This window comes from Phaenicophaeus curvirostris, chromosome 15 (genome assembly GCF_032191515.1).
Source record: "Phaenicophaeus curvirostris isolate KB17595 chromosome 15, BPBGC_Pcur_1.0, whole genome shotgun sequence".
NCBI classification, from domain to species: domain Eukaryota; kingdom Metazoa; phylum Chordata; class Aves; order Cuculiformes; family Cuculidae; genus Phaenicophaeus; species Phaenicophaeus curvirostris.
Genome location: NC_091406.1, coordinates 2,271,833 through 2,292,783, shown reverse-complemented (window position 1 = coordinate 2,292,783; position 20,951 = coordinate 2,271,833). Strand labels below are relative to the sequence as shown.

Below are 20,951 nucleotides of genomic sequence, written 5' to 3'. Positions count from 1 at the left end.
AGAATGAATGAATTATCCCTTTCTGCACAAACTAAATGTTCTCCCTCTCATTAGTAACAGGAGGCCAGTGATGGGATTTTGTGATGGAAAGTGTGTTGCTTGTTTTCTTTAAAAATAAAAAAGAAAATTATCTCTAGAATAGAGCATATAAAGAAGCTGTGTTTGGTTAAAAGTCAATATAAATGATATTTAGCAAATTTATTAGCTATGTCAATGGCCTTGATACAAGTTCATATGGGAAAGCTGGGCTTCTTTTCTTGAATGTGTATAATTTTTGAAGGATTTTGTTTAATTTTTGTGTAATTTAGATAAATACCTAAGCAGCTGTTTGAACCCAGTTTGCTTCTCCAGATGTAGACGTTCCTAGTGCAGGTGGCTCTGTTGGAGTAGCTCGTGTGAAGTTTCTCTATAGTCAGTGTGTGAAATTGGCCTTTCTTGGGAGCAAATCACCCCACCCTGCAACGTGTCTGAGCCAGGAGGGTGACCCAGGGCCCTACACGGGCTCTGAGGGGCATTGAGACACCAGCTTGGAGATGGTATCAGGCTCCAGGTCTCTGAAGTTCAGGAAATCTGAATGCATCCTTGCAGAACCGATCAAGAAATGTCCGTGATTGCTCCCAAATGCAACTGCTGGAAATGACGTTCATCCTCCCTGGGGATAATTCTTCACTCTTCCAAAGGGTTCAGTGGAATATGCAGGTATTTCATAGGAGCAAGGGCAGTTTGATCTGCATGTAAAGTCCTATTTCCTCTTAGTTAGAAGCTGGACCAGACACTGACATGAGATTTCACCCTTCCCCTTCAAATTAAGCTTTGTTTTATTCTGCATATTCTCATTATCTAAATAATCAACCACTCTGAGCAAACAGATCTAGTGAAAAATGTCCCTTCCCATGGCAGGGAGTGGCACCAGATGATCTTTGAAGGTCTCTTCTAACCCAGACTGTTCTAGGAGATGTCAGTGATCATGTATTACGCACACATGTGCTGTAGGAAAAGTAAAAGGCATTGTGATAGTTAATTGTTTCAGTAGCTGCTTTTCTCTTACATTTAATCTAAAAGTCATGGTCATGCAGACTAGAAGAGTTGTTCAGCTTGACAGGGATGAGAGACAGGGTCTTGTCCTCTAGCAGCGCGCCAGAGCTGGATATCGCCGGTGATTTGCACACATTTATTCTGAATTCCATAACAAGACAGGTTTTCGCTTGAAGTGCAAGGTTGGGACCTACCTCGAGGAGTCATAGCCTGTGGCCTCCAAGAGTAATGACAGAAGAGGGCTTGAGGTACTAAATTCTATCATACAGCTAGAAATATGATTATGCCTTTTTATGACTTAGAAAACAGCATTACTAATTTAGTAGAGAATTTACAATAAAACACTTCCTGAAGTAGCATGCCCAAGGTTCTGAGGATTTATAAATTACAGTAAGAACTTGAATTATTGCAATTACAGAATAAAGCTGAGAGATGAACATTTCTACTTGGCTTTAGGAATCATTTTATTATTCACACTAATTAAGCTCACAAGCCTTAGAGGAATGCTGCATTGTGGTACCTCTTTTTGAGGGAATCCAAAGTCCTAAGATGTCCCATGGAGGCCAGATGGACAGTGGGGAGGTCACACCAAAGGTTCCCAGAGGTAGAGCCAGCTCTTGATGGTGTTTTTCATCAATTATAGACCAGAAGCCTCATCCCGATTGCCTGCTCTGAACTGATGCGGAAGCTGTAGGAATTCTCTGGGTCAATTGTGAACAATTTGATTCATGTTCATTAACAGCTCTAATGTTTTAATTAATAACGTAAACATTTTTAGTAGGATGACTGGCTTTCCTGTAATTCTAAGTTTTCGTTCAGAAAATGGAGTTTTCTTTTGGGGCTGGGGAACGGATAGTCCTTCCACCTGACTCCAAACAGGTGAGAAGACAGCAAATACTGTAAGACTGGCTTGTTGAACCTTAATAACCAAAACCTGATAGCATGGCTACATTTCTTCTGGAGACAGTCCTAAAAATAGCCAGTGTGACAGGTTGGTGAAGGCATGCAAACCCAGGCTGATTTGTGTGCTAAGGTTTTTATTGATTCATTTATTTGGTCTATAGAGCAGGGTAGTAACTAAATCACATGCTAATGCGAGTAATTTATAAGTGTATTATGCAGTACTTTGCAGATTCAGATGCACTGTGAACTGCCCTTCATTTCTTTTAATCTCTCTCAGCAGTGAATAATTAGATGACCACGTCTCATCCTAGGGTCTCCCAAACAACATCACCAGAGTCACTCTATGACCAGCCCAATCTCATGTTCAGTTCTGCATTTATAAATACATCTCACTTACAACACGATCGTTTTAACCTCCATTAGCTGCACTCAGCTCAGATTTAAGAGGGTCTAGAATTGTTCTCCTGTCTCTTTGCAAAGCCAAATACATCTCATCAAAATTATTGTGGGAAAGGTAGTTATAAGAGGTATGTCCTGTTTTTTTTCCTCTGATTCTTTAAGTATTTTGATTTCCTTGAATAAGTTAGCTGCTCGCCTGGGAATGTATCGAGGTAGAGAAGACTTTTATCTATTGAAACAAACACTAGGATCACCATTGACCTTAGTGATGCAACATTGGTCCAGAAGGCAATAAACAGATTTTACTAACGCAATGCCGCGCGTAAACAGCTGCAGGACTTGGGGAAATGAGGGAGGTTGCAGTTTGCATCGGATTAAATCATTCCCGACTTGAACCACCGCTGAAGAACTGTGATGCATTTAGGGCTGTGCTACCCATGCTTCACTTCACAAACAAGAGGTCTGTTAGCTCAGGAGCGTTAATTTGGGGGTGAGAATGTATGCTTGAGAGTTTCTTTGAAAGCCATCCTGCTCTTGCTTCAAACAAGGCTGCGTTTTGGTTTGTTGTCTCCCTGCTGAGAGGAAGTTACAGAGTTGAAAAGGTTTTGCCTTGTCCCCTAAGCGGAATCTAAGCAGTAAAGACACTTACTCTGTATTCTGTTTTAACAAGGTAAAATATCCATGAACAAGTGTAACTGTGATTAATGGTAGCAACACCGTATTAAAAAGCATACTTTCTTTAGATATAAGGTAAAAGATCTAATTAAGGATACTAAACACTTGTTAAAGTGTGAAATCTGTTTCTGTGCGTAGTGTAGCAAGAGCCAAGGCAGGCAGGCAGCCGACAGTTACTATGTAAATTATCTCCTCGCAGTGCTAAATCAACGAGTTTTTCTGCATAGATGCTCATTCCAGGTTGCTCCCTGTAATGACCTCAATTATACATGTCTTCATTGTGAAATTATGATTGCCTTTGGTGGGCTGCAAGTGACAGCAGAGGAAAAGATTTCCATGATAAAACAGCACAACAAGTAATACCTGCTCGCATTAGTATGCAAAGGTGCAGTGCGACTCCAGCTTAGCACCTTAAGAAAGAAAATTGGAGCAGAGGAAGGGCCAAGGAAAGTGTTCGACAATATCTTGACATTTTTAACAAGAAAAGGAATTAGTAAGTCTTCATGTTCTCACATGTAGCCATGGGACCTGGCGTTGCAAGAGATTTAAGGTAAGAACATCAGATGGCTACACCTGGGTCACCAAAGGTCCACGGTGCTTTGCAGCCTCTCTCAGGCTGAATATAACAGCAGAGAGAAAAGGTGTGGGAGACAGGACAGAGCGATCCTTGCCCTCAGAAATCTCTCAGCAGCAGCTGCTGGTACCCAGGGAGTGATCCCTCACCCTCCTGGCTGGGGGAGACGGGTTAGAAGGTGGCACTGCCCTAACTCTTGGAGATGCACAGTTTTCAGGAGCTGAGCTGCTGCCATCACCAAAGAGAGTTTGCAGCATCCTGACTGCCTTTTACTGACCTTGATTTTGGCACAATACCTGATTGATGAAAGATAACTTCAGGACCTCTGATACGCAGAGACATGGTTACACCCGTTCCTTTTTAAAGGTGATTATTACAAAGGATTTGCCTCTGCCTTGAGCTACTACGAATTGTGTCAGGAGTGATAGCATCCCATTCTCTTACGATAACATCTCTCTCCGATGGCAGAAGGGTTGGCAGGAACCTCTTTTTATTTCTGGCTGGAATAGACTGAGGAGTTGCTTCAACTGAAATCCTGGAGAGGAGTACCAGGTTTGACAAGAGTTGATAAATATGATCAGTTGGGACTGATACCGATTGAATCTATTGAATATAGAAAGCTGTTTTGCATGCATCATCCTGCAGAATTTCCAAATGAACATAAAACTGCTCGATTTTAGAACCAAATTCCATTCCAGCTTGTGTTCTGCAAGTGAGTGCACTTTGAATATTGCCCATTTGTGCTGTTCAGTTTTGTATGCGTGGTAAAAATCCTTTTATCTCCTAAAGGTTTTTAAAGCTGAAATGAACAGCATCCAATACTAAATCTAGAGGCTCTATGCGAAATTATTGTGGTGACTTGAATAATTATTACACATAAATCCAACTAGCAATAGTGTGTCTAAGCTTTATAACTGAAGCACGATGTTCTGAGTTTCTTTAAAGTGGTTTTTAAAAGCCCAGCCCTTGCATCCTCTTAGGGAACCTCTGTTTTCTCCCTAATGCACCTGGTTTTGTAAGGAAATATTTTCTAGTGAAAGCAAAAAAAAGCAATGACTGAAGTTACACAAAATAGCCCCGAATTAGTAGAAAAGCTTTAGATGCTAATAAGGTGCCCTCAAACATACTCCGTAGGAGAACTCGAAAAAGAAGCATTTGTATCATTAAAGTGGTCTGTACTAATTACATGCTCTAACATAAAAGTCATCTCTTGGCCTGATGTGGTTCATCCAAGAATGGTCTCCATGCAAGGTGTCTTCTTAAGTAACAGTTAATGTATTTTTCATTACTGTTCTTCTAAAATATAAAACTGAAGCCTTTTCAGCTACCATTTGGAAGATGGGCAGGAAGCCTTAAATTCTACTGCAACAAAATACTCAGAAAATTTTGTTGAAGAGGGAGCTGATGGGAGCCCATCGTTAGCCAGGGAACTCAAGGCAGTGTGAGAAACAGCAGAGGGAATTAAGGAAAACAGCAGTAAGATGAAAAAAACAATTCTCTCGTAAATTAATGACCCTCTATTTCATTTCTCCTCAAGAAAAGATGTCCTCATTAGCTCTACTCCATGCTACAAATTATTGTAATTATCAGTTCTTCATCCTGTCAAGTGCACTCCAAGTATTTTATTCACAAAAAGTAGCTCTCTTTTATGCAGAAAACAGCTGCGTTATTGCCCCCTATGTGCTGTTTACATGCTTCAGGTGGTTGGATGGGGGTGATGGGCTGGGACCTCGCCACTCGGGTGGCTGCTGTCAGTGGTTCTCAGTGGCCACGTCTCTGATCTCCTCCAGAAAGCACTAAGGGAAATGTCATTCAATGATTTATTGGCTCTTCCAGGCTTTGATGCTAACCTGCTCAGTGACCTTGCGTGGGTAATGTTCTCCTTCCCAGTCCTCCTCCAGCTTCCCACTTGGATTTTAAGGTTTCAGGTGCAGAAAATTTTGATAGTCTCAGTGTGTCAGGCGCTCTTCTCACATAATGCCTCTGGGAGCCACCACAACCCAAATAACAGCAGTAAGTTAGTAAAAATTCCTATTTTTCATCAACCATCTATTAGAACTATAGCTACCATTTCTTTAAAACAACTTGCGCTCTCTCTAAAACAGCACCAGGAATATTAAGCGGGAGAAGGGCAAACCACCCAGCAGGCTCGACATGCGATGCTGTATTGATCTTCACAGCCCTAAGTCACCCTCAGGTCTACAGTGGTGAATACAATTTGTGGCACATTCAATTAACTTCTCGTTTAGGTGGAAGAAGCAGGAAGAGAAAGGATGCAGAGCAGTTTGGGTACTGCTGCACAAGCAAGTTTTGCAGTAAGCGTTCACAATGAGCTGCTAAACCAGCGCGTTGAAGTGAGTCCTTCCAGGCTTCCCGAGGCTGCTGAAATAGACTGAATATTTTAGTGAGCAGATTTAACAGATTTACTACTCAAAAGATGTTAAAGCCATTTTTCAATTAGAGGGTATGTGAAGAGATGGAAGACGATGCTTGCAAAAGTAGATACTGGGATTTTTTATTCCATGTATTTCCACAGCGTAAGCCCCATAAATGAGTGCAAGATTTTCCCACTAAAGCTGTTAACTTTTAAGGCAAAAATCACATCTTAAGCTGTGAACTGACATGATAAAAACGAGTGTTTGGATTCACTGAAAGTCAGCGCTTCTTCAGAGGGCTCGAAGAAAGCGCATGTAGCATTCAGATCTTTCCAATGCAGATAGGCTGTAGGTGATACGCAGATCCTGTGCGGGTCATAGCGACTGAGATGAGAAGCAAGCAGGCAGGATGGAATTTTGCTGGCTGATGGGAAGCAGTAACCTGGCCCCCAACTGTCATTTTATAGTATCAACGCTGCTTGAAGTGGTTTTCCCCAAACCGCACGGCCTTGAGTGAAGCAGCATCAATCTCTGATTCCTGTTTTACTGCAGTTAATGACAGTGGACACGAAAAAGGAGCTGCCTTGGGGCCAGGAGAGGGAGATTCATTCCCCACTCCAAGTTTCTGAGTTGGCCAAAGCGCTGTAACACCAAAGCGCTGTGAACGTTCCCTGTTCATCTTGATGGATCATTAGCTTGGAAGACCAGTGTTCAGCATTTATATGCAGAATAGTTTCAAGGCTTTGTTATTGCAGAGCCTATGGATGAGAGTAAGCAAAAAGTGTGATGTGGATGATAAAACTGTGAAGGCAGCAGCTTTGTGATGTGACCTGAGTGCCGTGTAACAGGCTCACTGCTGCTGAAAAGCTGAATGATGACAATCTGCACCCACGGTAATTCTGGTATCAGATGTCTTCGCTATCTGTGTGGCCACACGCGGCAAAATACGCAGACAAATCTCGTGAGTGTTGGCCAGAAGGAAATGATGTGACATGGTGTGGTTTCAGAGACATGGTGGTGTGGTATTCGGTAAGGCCCCCGCTGCCTCAGGTGTTTCTTTTCTGTGGTATGTATAAGTCAAAATAACTGGTTTGGGGTTTTTTTTTAAATTTATATAGCATATGGGAAAGTTTCTCACTCCTTGGTTAGAATAAGGACTGCTTGGTTAGCAAGCTAATCTAGTTGAAGATCTCCCTGCTTACTGCAGGGGGGTTGGACTAGATGACCTTCCAACGCAAACCGTTCTATGGTTCTGTAAGAGCATCTGTATCTCAGATGACATGTGTGGCTGTGTTTGGTAAAGGAGTTTTCATGCTTGGTGACTTTCAATATTCAGGCAACTTAAAACTGGGTTTTATATTTCAGTGCCACAGTCTTACCTTAATTCTACCTCTTCAAGGAAAGAACCTGATTCATTCTTGGGCCTTTTCAAAGGACCTTGGTAAGAGTCCTCTAGAGAAACAAACCCAGATAATCTCAACAGGGGAGCTTTTGCTTGCCCTCCTGCTTTGTAGACTTAACTATTGCAGCCAAGTTTGCCAGAGGAGCCACCTTAGTGCCCTAATGTCAGAAAGATCTCTAGATGCCTCAGAAAAATGATGCAGCCGGTTTGATTGTGACAGATGCAATTTCTGTGTCTCTTACTTGACTTTATTGTTCAGGGTGTTTTATAGCACAGGTAATCCATCTCCTTGCCAAAATCCTTCAGAGTTATTCCTGGAATGAGGGAGAAGGAAGGCGGAGAAGGGGAACAGCTTCCCTCTGTAGTATTTGGTGTTAATCCTGTCGTATTGCCTTTTGCAGAGGTGGTTCGGCTGAGCCTGCCAGAGGACCAGAAGATCAGCGTTACCACCATCACCGTTGGCCTGAGCACCGTTCTGACGTGTGGGATCCGCGGGGCGTTGCGCCCTCCCATCATCTGGAAGCGCAACGGCGTCATCCTCAACTTCCTCGACTTGGAGGATATCAATGTAAGTCCTGAGTTACTCTCAACATTTTCTTTTTAGGGCATTAAATGTGACTTCTTTTTACAGATGATAAGGAAACAAGTTTTATTTTGATATTATTATGGAAAACTGGAAGCTGATGCAATATTTTGGTTTCATGTGAATATGTCTCAGGTATAAAAGTGAAACAAGCTCTACAGACCGTTAACTCTCCAGGGATCTCTTTCCTAGTACAAAGAAACAGGTTCATCAAGAGCATGAAACAATACGTTTATGGTTGGCAGTGAAATCTCTCTTCTATCTAAATCAAATAATATGGTTTTTTTTCTCTGTTCCTCCTGTTTCGTTGGCCTTTCAGCCAATTCTTGTCTCTCATTACCCAGCTACTGTTGCTGATGAGCAGAATAAAATATAGGACTATGGGGCAGGGTGTGGCAATATCCTTACAGGAAGGAAGATGAATCTCTCTTAATTCACGGTGCAGGTCTGATGCGTGAGCCGTAGTGCATAGTAGAGAAAATACGTGAATAATGGTATAAACTTACTCATTTATTTAATAGCATTTAATTACAGAGAGAGTGGAAAGTAGTGTACAAAAACTATGGTCTGTCTTTCATTTCTCTTTGCATTAAAATGCGCAGTAAATCAGGTTTTATTTTAATTACACTACAGCAAGAGTTGATTTATATTTTTGTTCAGCTCCTGTTAATTTGATAACCACTCAGTTCAGAGTTCTTACAGTCAATACTGTGACTCGCTGAATTGCTGTGTGTGTATCCAGGATTGCTGAAATGTGAAAAATCTTTGTTTTACTCTTTTGCATTAATACATTAGAATTACAGCACACAGGACAGAAATACGCACTCAGAACATTATTTGTTGACTCTACCTTAGCAGGGAAAATTGTGTGCGTTATATATAGGTGATTACTGTGTGCACAAACTCAGTAATTATAACCATCTAAACATTCTTTTCTTTTCATAAGCATATTTTACCCCTTTAAAAATGCGTTTCTTGTCACCAGTTGGAGCATGACGTTGAAATGCAACATAAAACCAGCAAACACCCCACTGCAGGACTGGCACGGGACTAACCGCAGTGAGGACACGCAGGGCTGCACAGCCAGCCCAGAGCCAGAGGACCTGACCAGATTTCTTACAGACATCCATCAGCACTAGAGTTAGAATAATGACCTTCAGGTCACTGGCACTAAAAATACATGGAAACCTGCCAACTATGATGCACAAAGTCAGGCGCTCCCTGCTGTAGTTGGAGCGTGACATCGTGAGCTGTGCAGGTGGTTGACCTGGCAACTTTACTGCCTGTACCACCTTGTGCAAATGTTCTTCAAAACGTGTCTATTCCTTGACACAGGGTGAGCTTGGTAAAGATTGCAGGAGCAAATGCAGCAGCTTTGATCACTTTAATTTGCCAGTTGTATTCATATAATCATCGTAGAATCACCAGTTTGGAAGAGACCCACCAGATCATCGAGTCCAACCATTCTGTGACTCAAGGTGACTCAACCCCCTCCCTGGGCAGCCTCTGCCAGTGCCCAATGACCCTTTCCGTGAAAAATTTTTTCCTAATGTCCAGCCTGACCCTCCCCTGGCGGAGCTTGAGGCCATTCCCTCTCGTCCTGTCCCCTGTCCCTTGGGAGAAGAGCCCAGCTCCCTCCTCTCCACAACCTCCTTTCAGGGAGTTGCAGAGAGCAATGAGGTCTCCCCTCAGCCTCCTCTTCCCCAGGCTAAACACCCCCAGCTCTCTCAGTCGTTCCTCATAAGGCCTGTTCTCCAGCCCCTATTCACTAGATAGATCTGAGATGTTGTGGTTTTAGGCTCGGTTTTCTTGTTGGGTTCAAGATTGAGCTGGGGTTAGAAGTGAGATTGAGCTGTTCTGAAAACTTATTTCCACGCACTCTGGAGGTGCAAGAGCAGTCTTAGATGTTTTTGGCCAAAAATAATGAAAATTCCAGGTGTTTATCTTACCTTTATGAAATCCTGCTTATGTTCACGTTAATCTTAAAAGATTCAAAGCTTATGGGTGAACTGAACGCAAAGTGGCAGTCCAGGAGCTGGAGTGCAAAGGCAGCCTTGAAGGGTAGAGAGTAGGTGGCTCTGTGGCTTCACTTGCCACTCATACTAATTTAAACAGAATCTTGAGGAGTAAATTTTCAGGCTGAAATGTCAGTTAATTTAATTTAATATAATTTTTAATTTTAATGCCTTAATTTAGCACTGGCTCAAGTGGATTTCTGGTTTACTTAAAAGTAATTCTCTTTTTCATTGGTTGTTAAATGTTAAGAGGAAGATTATGTCCTTGGACATAAACTGACTGGTTCCTGAATGATTCAGCACTGCCTAGGACAATCCCATGTAATACACCAGAAAGAAAATAGTCACTTTTTGATCTGTTTAAACTAGTATGCCACTGAGGTACTATATCAAAAGAGCACTCTGAGATTCCCAACAGGAGAAAAAACAGAGTTTATGCCTTCATTTTCTTGTTTTACTTGTCAGTTTATGACCTCTATCACCTTGTCATAGAACACCTGCTACTAGTGCGCATCAACTTTTTTTATCTAATAAACACCTCCGCACCTTTTTCATCTTTAATTAAACTGTAAAGTTTTTTATGTTCTGTGTGTATCACTGCCATCTGTATTCTGGTCTGGTTACTCAGGGTGACACAGTTTGGAGATTACCGCCTTTTATTTTTGCTCTTCCACTGTTAACAGTCTGGAGAACACGTGCGCTCAGGTGTGTCCCTGCATGTCTGAAGCACTTGTTGATAGCAGAGCTGAGGATGTGGTCCTTCAAAAATTAGTATATAACTGGTGTTTCCGTTCAGAAACAACATGTTAACTCCTCATCTCAGCACAAAGGCTGCAACAACTCATAGACAGTCCAACTCATTCCTTCGGCTCATAAAACCAGTCTTTTTATTTAGGTTAATCACAAGTGTAAGATATTCCTCACTCGTGGTTCATGAGCCGCTTTCATCTGCAGCACGAACGCACTTGTGTTTGGGGTTGATACTCGTGTGTAGCATCAACGTTCACCATGAGGTTTGCAAGGTGAAAATAGGTGCAGCCGCGCACGCTCCCAGCACAGGTCAGAGTGGGTGGCAGCAGGCAGTTCAAAGCTTCAGCCACTTATACAGACAGAAATTCACATTAAACAATAATCTATTTAAAGGCATTGACAACAGGAAAGTAAAGGCAGTGCGCTTCTTAGTATACTTGCAGTCAGCTAATTAAATTAGTTCAGTTTTCTTTTGGTATGCCTCAAGCAGAAACTCGATTGCATTTCTGCTTTTCACAATAAGGTTAGCAATTTGGCTAATTGAAAGTGCAACAGGAGATTAATTGTACCTTTTTAACTTCAAGAAAATCATCCCTGCCCCTGGCACAGTGGTAATCACGTACAAACCTACAGGATATTCACATGCTTGGAAAAATCCTCATATTATATTTCAATTACACTCTTTCCTTTCTAAATGCTAATTCAAGAAATCAGATGAAAATAGAATCCCAGCTCTAGACAAAATAGTATCCTTCCAGCGAGGTGTGAGAGGGGAGGCACTGCTGAAAAGTCCTTCGTGGCTTTATCCTCTCCAGACTCCTGACGAATGCGATATGAGAAGTTTGACTGTGTTCCAGATTAATGCTAGAAATGAGAAAGATGGTCAACAAAAACCTAGATAATCCTAAATCTACGCAGAACTGAAAGGTTGAAGGTTACTATAAAGCCTGGTTATTTAAGTGCATTACTTAAATCATTTTAATGTGATGTCTTGATTGGCAAGAAAATATTAATAACTTTTCATTGCTCTCTTAATCAGAAGCTTTCATAAGCCACATAGTCATAATTTGTCTTGTCCTGTCTGTGAAGAACTCTGTTAATGAGTTGCCACATACCTATTGCAAAAGAGACATCTTAATGGTACATGTAATTAAATGATTTTTCTTGCAAATATTTAAGATTGCTTTTAGCATAAAAATATTATTTATCCATAAATTACCCATCCATATTATTTATCCATTAGCAGTCGCGTCGCAGCTGTACTTTCAAAACGTCACATCAACTTTTCTCATGCAGAAAATTACTATAATGTAGCTAAAACTGATAAGATTGTGATAGCTATGAATCGATCTATGGCTACAAATAGCGAAGTGGTTAAAATATATCATCTTTCAAAATAATAGACTTTTGTCCCCTAGGAGCAAGTAATATGTTTTCCCAAATATGTGATTTTGAAAGCATTCCTCAATTTGAAAATACAGTTAACTCCTCATGGAGTCAAATGTTTTTATTCAGTATTTACAGGATATTGTTTCACGTGATTTGACATTATCTCCAGGGAAACATACATTTATAAACAAAAATTTATTCTGTGGAAGCGTGGTGAAGGCTTATGCAAACAGAGAGGAGAATATTACCATAAGAAAACAAATGTCATGGAATCAGATTGGTAAGAATTTGGTGAATTACCAAGTGTAATGCAGGTAGCTAGAACATAAATTCATTAGTACCTTTCATGATTCATTTCATATTAATCCGTACACTTCAGCTCGAATCCACATTAGAGCGTTAGTTCAAAAATAAGCTTTTCATTACTGATCACTGAAATACAAGTTTCTTTTCTGCTGATGCAGAAGGGGATTAAAGGCAGAGGAGTGAGAGGGCTTTGCAGCTATTTTATGACTTGTCTTTCTGCTTATTTAATGAAAAATCAATAATTGCTCCTGGGAGTTACCAAAATGCAGCAAATCATTTGTTTCTGTTGTCGCTTGTGTGTATCAATCAGCTCACCTTGCACAAGGTACACAGAGAAATATCCAATAAGAAGTCCAGGTGCCAAATTCTCAAAGAAGTCTTGACTATTCCTGTCCAAAAGAGCCCCTGAACCAACTATGCACATTTAGTCTTGTCTTACCAGGTCAGGGTGTCACACAGGCTGAAGGGCAGACAGGTTGAAGCTGTGATGAGACGAGTCCAGGGCTGGGGGGAGAAGTTGTTCATCACAAGGACCAAGTCCCCAGTTTGGGAAATGGTTCAGCAGCAGGTGATGGAGCACAGCACGGTTCCCGTGCCCCTCTTCTGCCATCACCTCATATCAGGGGAAGGAAACTCATTTGGAGAGACCTCTGCTCTCACCTTCATCCCTTCTAGCCTTTGTTAACAGCCATGGGAACTAAGTCTGGGGTTTGCTGCTGGAGTTCTTGTCATCACCCAGGACCCCAGAAGCCACTGAGATAGATAGAACTGAACTTCCAGAACTCCCAGACTCTGCACACAATATTTGAAACCCAAAGCAAATGGCCAACCTTAAAAGTGCAAGTCACTTGGATTAGATTTCTCATTAGAACGGGCTGCATGAAGGCAATATATTCCTGTTGATGTTTTTAATGTAGTTTCACTGTTGAATAATAAAAAGATCATGTGTGAATAACCCTACTTAACACCCTGCTAATAGAAATAGGGCCGTTAAAATGATCAAGCCCAGTGTCAGCCTGGGTGCCGCGGTAATGCAGTGATGGGAGTAAATTACAGGAAGTTGCATATTTAAAGCCAAGTTTTTTCTCTTTCAAATCAAAGTTTAAGCAATTGCACAGTGCTTATGGTATCTTCAGTCTTTGCAGGCTCTAAAAAAGAGGTTAAGTGGAAAATTAATACTTAGAGCATTTTCAGAATATATATGTATGTAATTTCCCACTTTGCCCTAATGGAGATCACAGAACTTGCATCCATTTGTGCTTTTAGTGGAATAGCTCGTTTTTGGATCACAGACCAAAGTTTGTAGCTGATAATTGCAAATGCAGAAATACTTTCACAGAACAATACAGCTGTTCACTGGGTTCTACATAACCAGTGGAGTATAAGGCTTCACCTCTCCCAACATCCCAGTTTTGGGGGGGAAGATGTTTTTCCGAGGCGTTTTTCCCTTGCCTATAGGCACATACCTTGTGAAATGCTTGAGAAACCCAAGGTGTTACATTCAACTCTCCTGTAGATGAATTGCACGTGCTCGGTCTGGGTGTTATAACAGAAAAGCAGAACGGCGAATACATCAGGAGTCTTCTAAAAATGAGAAAGAAGAAAGGAGTGAGCCCATCTGCTGTGAAGTATTAAGGTAACTAGACAGGTGTGCTCAAAGAAATGCATTAGAAAAAAATTGAAAATTAGACGAATGAGGACTTTCTGCAATCATTTGTGTTCTCCCATATCTGCTCTGTTGGGTCTGATAATCGAATTACAGACCAAAATCCATTAATCCCAGTTATCTACCTCGGTACTGGAGTTTATGAATATGATTTCCTCCCAAAATTGGTGCTTACCTGTTCAGTTATGGTCGTTGCATTTTTCTGAAATGTCTTGTAGATCCAGTTAATAGAAACATTTCACTAAATCCCCAGTGTGTTAATTCCTTGCTTCCAGCAGGACGACTTACCGTTGATTTTTCTTATGGCATTGTCTCTGTGAGTTTTTCAGGATATAAAAGTCATCAATTTTTATCTATATTATAATTGCACAACTATCTAAGAGTTCATTTACATATGTTCAAGCCAAAAACTTTTTTAGCTCACCAGCAAAGGCTTATGTTGTGCTAAATTCTTTGAGCAGAAAAACAAGAAAAGATAAATTAATACCCCATCAGGCTGTGTTTGCAATAGTTTTTCTGGCATTTGCTTAAGGCTGAATTTTTCTCCTTGTAAATTACTAAAGTGATAGCATGTGTAAAACCAAGAACAAATAATATTAATGAAGCGTAAGTTCTCAGCTTGTCTCTGGAAATGAATTATTAAAAGTGCTGAAGAAAGTGATTTAAGAGCCCATGACTAATTTAGTTTTTATTATTTTTATATGAATCACTCATGAATCTATTGTAAAAAAAGATCAGAGACATTTGATTAGTGAGGAGAAATCATTTTCAAAGTGATAGCCATTGTCATAGATTTTGCATAATAATAATCTCATTAAGCGCTTGGGTACATTTTGTTTTAAAATCCTGTAAACATTGTCAGAGAGAGGTTTCTAGGACTCTGATGATCAGGCGAGCTTTTTTAATGTGACCTAGTTAATACATTTGTGTTGCTGTGGTGGTTACTATGAAATAGTGCTGGCGTTCTCTTCGCCCAGTGGAAAACCAGCGACACCAGTTCACACCGGTGTCAGGACTGGTTTTGTCAGTAGGCACTGAAAACACATGGGAAGGCTCCAGGCTTCCCTGCACTTGACAGAAAGAGCTGAAGGGAAGGGGTTTAAAAGTGAAGTGGTGGGATTCTCCAAAGAGAAGAAACCACTCTGGGAGCTCCGTTCATAGAATCATAGAATGGTTTGGGTTGGAAGGGACCTCAAAGCCCATCCAGTCCCACCCCTGCCATGGGCAGGGACACCTCCCACTGGACCAGGCTGCTCAAAGCCCCTTCCGACCTGGCCATGAACCCCTGCAGGGATGGGACAACCTGGACTTCCCTGGGCAACCTGGGCCAGGGCCTCCCCACCCTCACAGGAGAACATTTCTTCCTAAGATTTCATCCAAATCTCCCCTCTTTCAGCTTGAAACCATTCCTCCTCATCCTGTCCCTGCCCTCCCTCTGTCCATTATTTGTGCTCTGGGTACATCTAAATCAGCCTGGTGACTTTAAGGTCCCTTCCAACCCAAACTGTTCTCTGATTCTCTGCTTCTATTCTGTGCTAATATCTCTCCAAACTTCCTGGCAAACGAGCAAATTTGCCAAAAATAAAGTTTTACATATGGATCCATTCTGGGTTTTAGAAAGATTAATAAAAAAACGTCTGAAAGGGCAAAACTGGGCTGGCAGCCGGTGCCCAGCTCGGCAGCCCCAGGTTAACGTGGGCTCCCTCTCTCCGGCTGCGTCCCTGGGTGTCAGAGCAGGAGATTTGTGGCATTACAATCACATATTGGATTTCACTTGAGACAGAATGTGAATAAGATTTACAAGCAATATGCAATGTTTTACACATTTCTAAGCGCGCTGTCTCTGAGCTGCGGCAGATTGCAAGAGCGGGAAATGCATTAGAGGGGAGGAATGGGATAAATAAATATGAAAAATCTTCTGTTTGGAGAGACCGATGCCTTGGGTAATCAGTAGTGATGGAAAGGAAATACAATACAAAAACCCCCCACATATCCATTTTCTGGGGTCTGCTTTGTTATTTTTTTAAATTGACTGTGTGCGGTAGCAACTTTTTATATTCATTTTTTAGATTACTGAGTTCTTATCAATTTAAAATGCAAGGTGGTGCGTTTTTTTAATCTCGCGAAGTTAAAACATATTCTGAAGTCACTTAATCAGTCCTTTATTTGAAGGGTAACTGCAAGACATAAAAGAAGCTCATGAAGGGCAGAGGACTTTTTATTCCAAAAAGGGAGAGAAAACAGAAGACAAACTGCTGGAGGAGTCAATTTATCATCTGCCACTGGCCGACCTTATCAATTATGAGAGATTATAAGCATAGCTTGCTGATTTTTTTTTTTAAACAGGACTTGTAACGTTATTTTATAATGAAATTCCTAACACAGAGGTAATGAACACCTTATCCTTATCTGACCACTTCGATGGAAAGCTTATCTGTTTGTGGGGTTAGAATGGTTCCTGCCTTTTGTTCGTATATTTTCATGACTTCTTTTTCTTCCTCTTTGCAAGAACATTCACCTTCAGTGTTAAAGGAGGAAAACCGTGTCTTGCAAGTTACTTTTTTGCCTTTCTTCTGGTTGCCTGTCCTTTTTCATGGGTTGAGACATCAAAACGACTTTTCAGTTCACAGTTGGATGTTGCTGGGGGTGGGAGTCAGGCAGACCCAGCTCCCAGGGGTTGCAGCACTCGCTGCAGCTCCTGGACAGCCCTGAGATACTCTGCTTTAACAATGAGATAGTTTGAGGGAGAGAAGAATTAAGTAACATCATTTTTGTAGATGTTTATGGTTCCCTTCGACTGGTCTCAGGCTCACAGTGACTTTCAAACCTTGACAAGAAAATGGGCTGAGTGTAAGTTGTAGAGTTAGGGGTTGTTAAGGAATCAAAGACAACTCATTACCTAATGCTCTAGGGCTTGGGTTTTTATGGTACTTCTAAATATACCTGTATAAAATACACACAGAAAGTGCTTGTGCATAAGAATGTATGCATACATATAAAATGTAACTGGGAAATCCTAATGTACTAATTATATCCACAGGGAAACATAAGGAGAAACCTTGAGCTGCAATAAATAAACACAGGGAGAGAGTCATTAATTTGTAACAGCATTTAGTATTATTTTTTCGTAGCAACAAAAGGCCGGGCATTGAACCTAAATTTCGTAATCGCTTTTTCCTTCCCACATCTAATACTGATCATTCTTAGGAACGTTGTACTGTTATGTGCATTTACGCTGCGTGTGCAAGTTCTAGTACAGGGCAGATAATTTCCTTCTGTGCCTGACATAAACGATATGCTGTTAACCTAAATTAGCTTTGATAACCTGCTTTAAGTGCTTGAAGTTAGAAAATAGTTTTTAGAAGTCATAAACCATGCTTTTACCAATATAAGCTTCTCTGTACAAGAAAAATGCATTAGGAGAGGAAGAGAATAATACCATAATACTACATCAGTTTGTTTTTCCAAGGGTCTTTACTTATATTAATGTGTTTGTATGCATTGGAAAAAACGGATCGTCCATAAAAAGACAATTACAGAGCACAAACCAAGCATTTATAATATTTTCCTGAGATATCTTAAAGGAAGCAACATACTTAAAACAGAGAAAATTTTATTGTCCTGTTTTTCCACAACTCTTTATAAATCATTCCATAAAAGTAGCCATCCTGCTTTTATTGATCTAAACTCTATTTGAGTTGCTTTGGGATTAACTTTAAAAACTATTATGAAGTCCCTTCCACTGCAAGCATTTTCTCTTATCTCACGCAAATATCATTTGAACGGGGTTGATGTCTTTTCTATTTGCAGTTACTCATGCAGCTTTGCTTTCCAGCAGGAAAGATCTAGCTGAAGAGAAGACAGGCAGACGCTTGAAATGGGAATTTTTGAGTAGCTATTTGTAATAACACATTGGGTATCTTAACCAGCTTAGCCCTGAGTGTAGATGCTGAAGATGCCTGACACCCAAGGTGGCAGTAATATTTGAGATGCTTTTGATACTAGATTATGAATTTCAGGAACATCTTTGGATTTACTCTTTATCCTTTATAATTGTTCATAAATTTGGACCTTGGGACAGCACGTGCCTTAAGGTTGCAGGCAGCAGAACCAGGGCGGTTATGTCGGCTACTGGAGAAGATTCAAGAGCCAACAGAAGCGGTGCCAGATCAATCCCATAATGCAAGATGTGGAATATTTTGTACTTTTCTTCAAGGATGCCAAGTGGCATTGCAGGACTGCATCAGGATTGCAGCTTCCTTTGAAAAATGTTCTGTGCATCATGGGTGGAAAAGAAAGCTTCAAACTGTGAAGCAGATGCACCCCGGAGAGGGAGAAAATGTGATCTACAAGGAGCCTCAAGTGGTTTTGGTTTAGAAAGCAGCCCATCCGATGATCAAAGAGCTCTTGCTATAGTTTCTTATCACCTGGCAGGCATTTAGCAGTAACAGCACAGATGAGGATGGTTCCTTGTAGCATTGGACCTGCCATGGGCACAGCGGGGAACAGGAGCAGCATCAGCACCACCACACAGATTCCCTTTCTCCATCACAAAGAAACTGGGAGCCAAGTTCTCAACTCCCAACTAGCACAGCAAATTCACTCTCCTCTGGCTCTGCAGAAGTCTAAACATTAATGGAGTAATTAATGAAGCTGCTTTGTATACACATCAGTGCTGTGGTTCTGTTAACTATAATTTGAAATAGATTCCAAAGCAGGGTACTTGTACAACATATTCAAGTGGCAAAACCTCCCTAGTAACTCATATTCTCCCCATCTATAATCAAAAAATGTATTAAAGCAAGAACAGATCTAAAAAGATGAAGGGGATAAAGAAAGATAATTGTCAAGCAGTTACAGATCAAAATGAGTTTCTTTGAGAAAATGGTTTTTGTCTTCCTCCTTGTCTCCTGCCTAGGATATTGTCTGAGATAAGTGACAAACAGTTTCAGTTCTTTCTTATCAAGTCTCAAGGTTACGGTACATTTTCTAAGAGCCGACATAGATAAAGGAAACCTTAACCCACCCAGAAGTTAGCATTTTATGCGTCTGAGGTTAACGAGTAGATATTAAAATCCCCCATAAATTAAACAGCTGGAGATTGCCATCTTTTTTATGTGCGAAGAGCACCTTGTTAGCAACCAGCACAAAAGTTCATGTTCTCAGATGAGTTACTTTGCCTTACTCTTAAATTGCTGCTCATTTTCTCCCTGCATGTTGATTTATGCACTTTAAAACTTACTGTTCAAAATTCAAGCTGTGTTCCCAAGCTGCGATGCTATCAAAACCACCGAACAGTCAGTCTCTCTTCATGTGGTGTTTAAAATATTTTTACTAAATAATAAGGCACCTTTCCTGTCTTTTGTTACATACAGGATTTTGGAGAAGATGATTCCCTCTACATCACCAAGGTAACAACTATTCACATGGGCAATTACACCTGTCATGCCTACGGCTACGAAGATCTGTATCAGACCCACATCCTTCAGGTGAATGGTTAGTAAATGGCATATATGACAATCCATGAAAGCATTCCTGTAAGCAAAGTTACCTGTTAATCTCATTCCCACAGAGGTGCAAAAAGCCACGCACCAAATTGTCTTTGTAGGAGAGCAAATGCAGCTCACAGTTTGCTCGCTCGTGCTATCACACAGGCAATCAAAAAGAAGGGTACCAAGTGGGGGACGTGTATAATTATCTGGGCTTCAGCAGGTCTCCTAGCTGTAAAACAACCTGTCATTAACCTTTCTGTAGAGTTAAGAGCAGCGTTTCAGAGCACGTCTCAGACTAATGGCTACTTTTGTCAACAGAAGTGTTGCTTCAATAATTTCTTCTTCCAGCAAATCACTTCTGTTGCGTGAAATAGCCCAGGATATTTAAATAAATCCTGCAGTGTTTCCCAAACTAGCTATCTAGCTCACAGCTCTATATCAGATTATTACCTGGTTGTAGTCAGCTTGGTTCACTGAGGAGTATTTACACCAGCTGAAGATCTGGCCCGCTGGGTTGCAAAATGAGGGCAAACCATTTTACAGGTGAGAGAATCCCACGGGCTGTGTTCCAGCATACTCATTCTCCTCTGTCCCCTGGACCACTTTTGCACCTGGTGGAACTTATAGTCAGGTGTTTGCTATCTTTCTTCTGACCTCAAACTCAGTCAGCTGCGTTTAGTTTAAAAATTCATTGTTTTGAACTAGCATTTCATCGAGGGACCAGCCCATGGAGTAGCCACCTGCCCAGCAGCAAAATTGTTATAACTTTAAAACCGTCTTTATGTGTGCTAATATGACCATCGGTATCTCCAGAACAGGATACAGAGTAATTCGTTGATCCCTATGGGCTGATTTTTACGTGCTCTGGTAAGAAAGTATTTAGTTTTACTGGAAAATCTAGTATCTTTATTACAGTCAATATATTATAAGGAAAATTAATATTTAGTTCTTTCTCTAGATGTGTGCAGACCTCTAGAGATGAGAGCTGTCAACTGGAAGAGCAGATAGCTACTCACAGGTTAACACAGAGAGGCTGACATGAAGAGAAATAATAAAAAGGGATATTTATGCACTTTATGAAGCACCATGGTGGATGTGGGGTTTAGTTTTGACTGCAACTCAGATCTTTTGGATGTGTGTAAGTGCTCCCCACCCACAGCAAGTACCTAGAGGAGAGCACAAAGCATCCAGTTGATTTGAATGAAAACTGACTTAATGTCTCTACATAATAATTTGTCATCTTTTGAGATAGTAAACTGTAAAGTCTCGGCAACGTGGATAACTAGATTGTGCATGCTGCAGCTGGGAAAATAGGTTTCCTTCCTCAAAGTGCCATTTGTTTGATGAACGGCAGCAGAAAGAAAAGCGAGCTAACAACTTAATCCTG

At 40.9% G+C, this 20,951-nt stretch overlaps 1 protein-coding gene across 4 annotated transcripts in view; it reads left to right on the top strand.

Moving 5' to 3' along the window:
- The window catches only part of FSTL4 (follistatin like 4), a 214,981-nt gene that overhangs the window by 171,593 nt on the left and 22,437 nt on the right, over positions 1–20,951 (top strand). For all 4 annotated transcript variants that reach the window (XM_069869380.1, XM_069869381.1, XM_069869383.1 and 1 more), the window contains exons 7-8: positions 7,765–7,931; positions 19,448–19,568. In XM_069869380.1, coding sequence (XP_069725481.1) covers positions 7,765–7,931; positions 19,448–19,568 — 288 coding nt within the window. The remainder of the gene's footprint in view (positions 1–7,764; positions 7,932–19,447; positions 19,569–20,951) is intronic.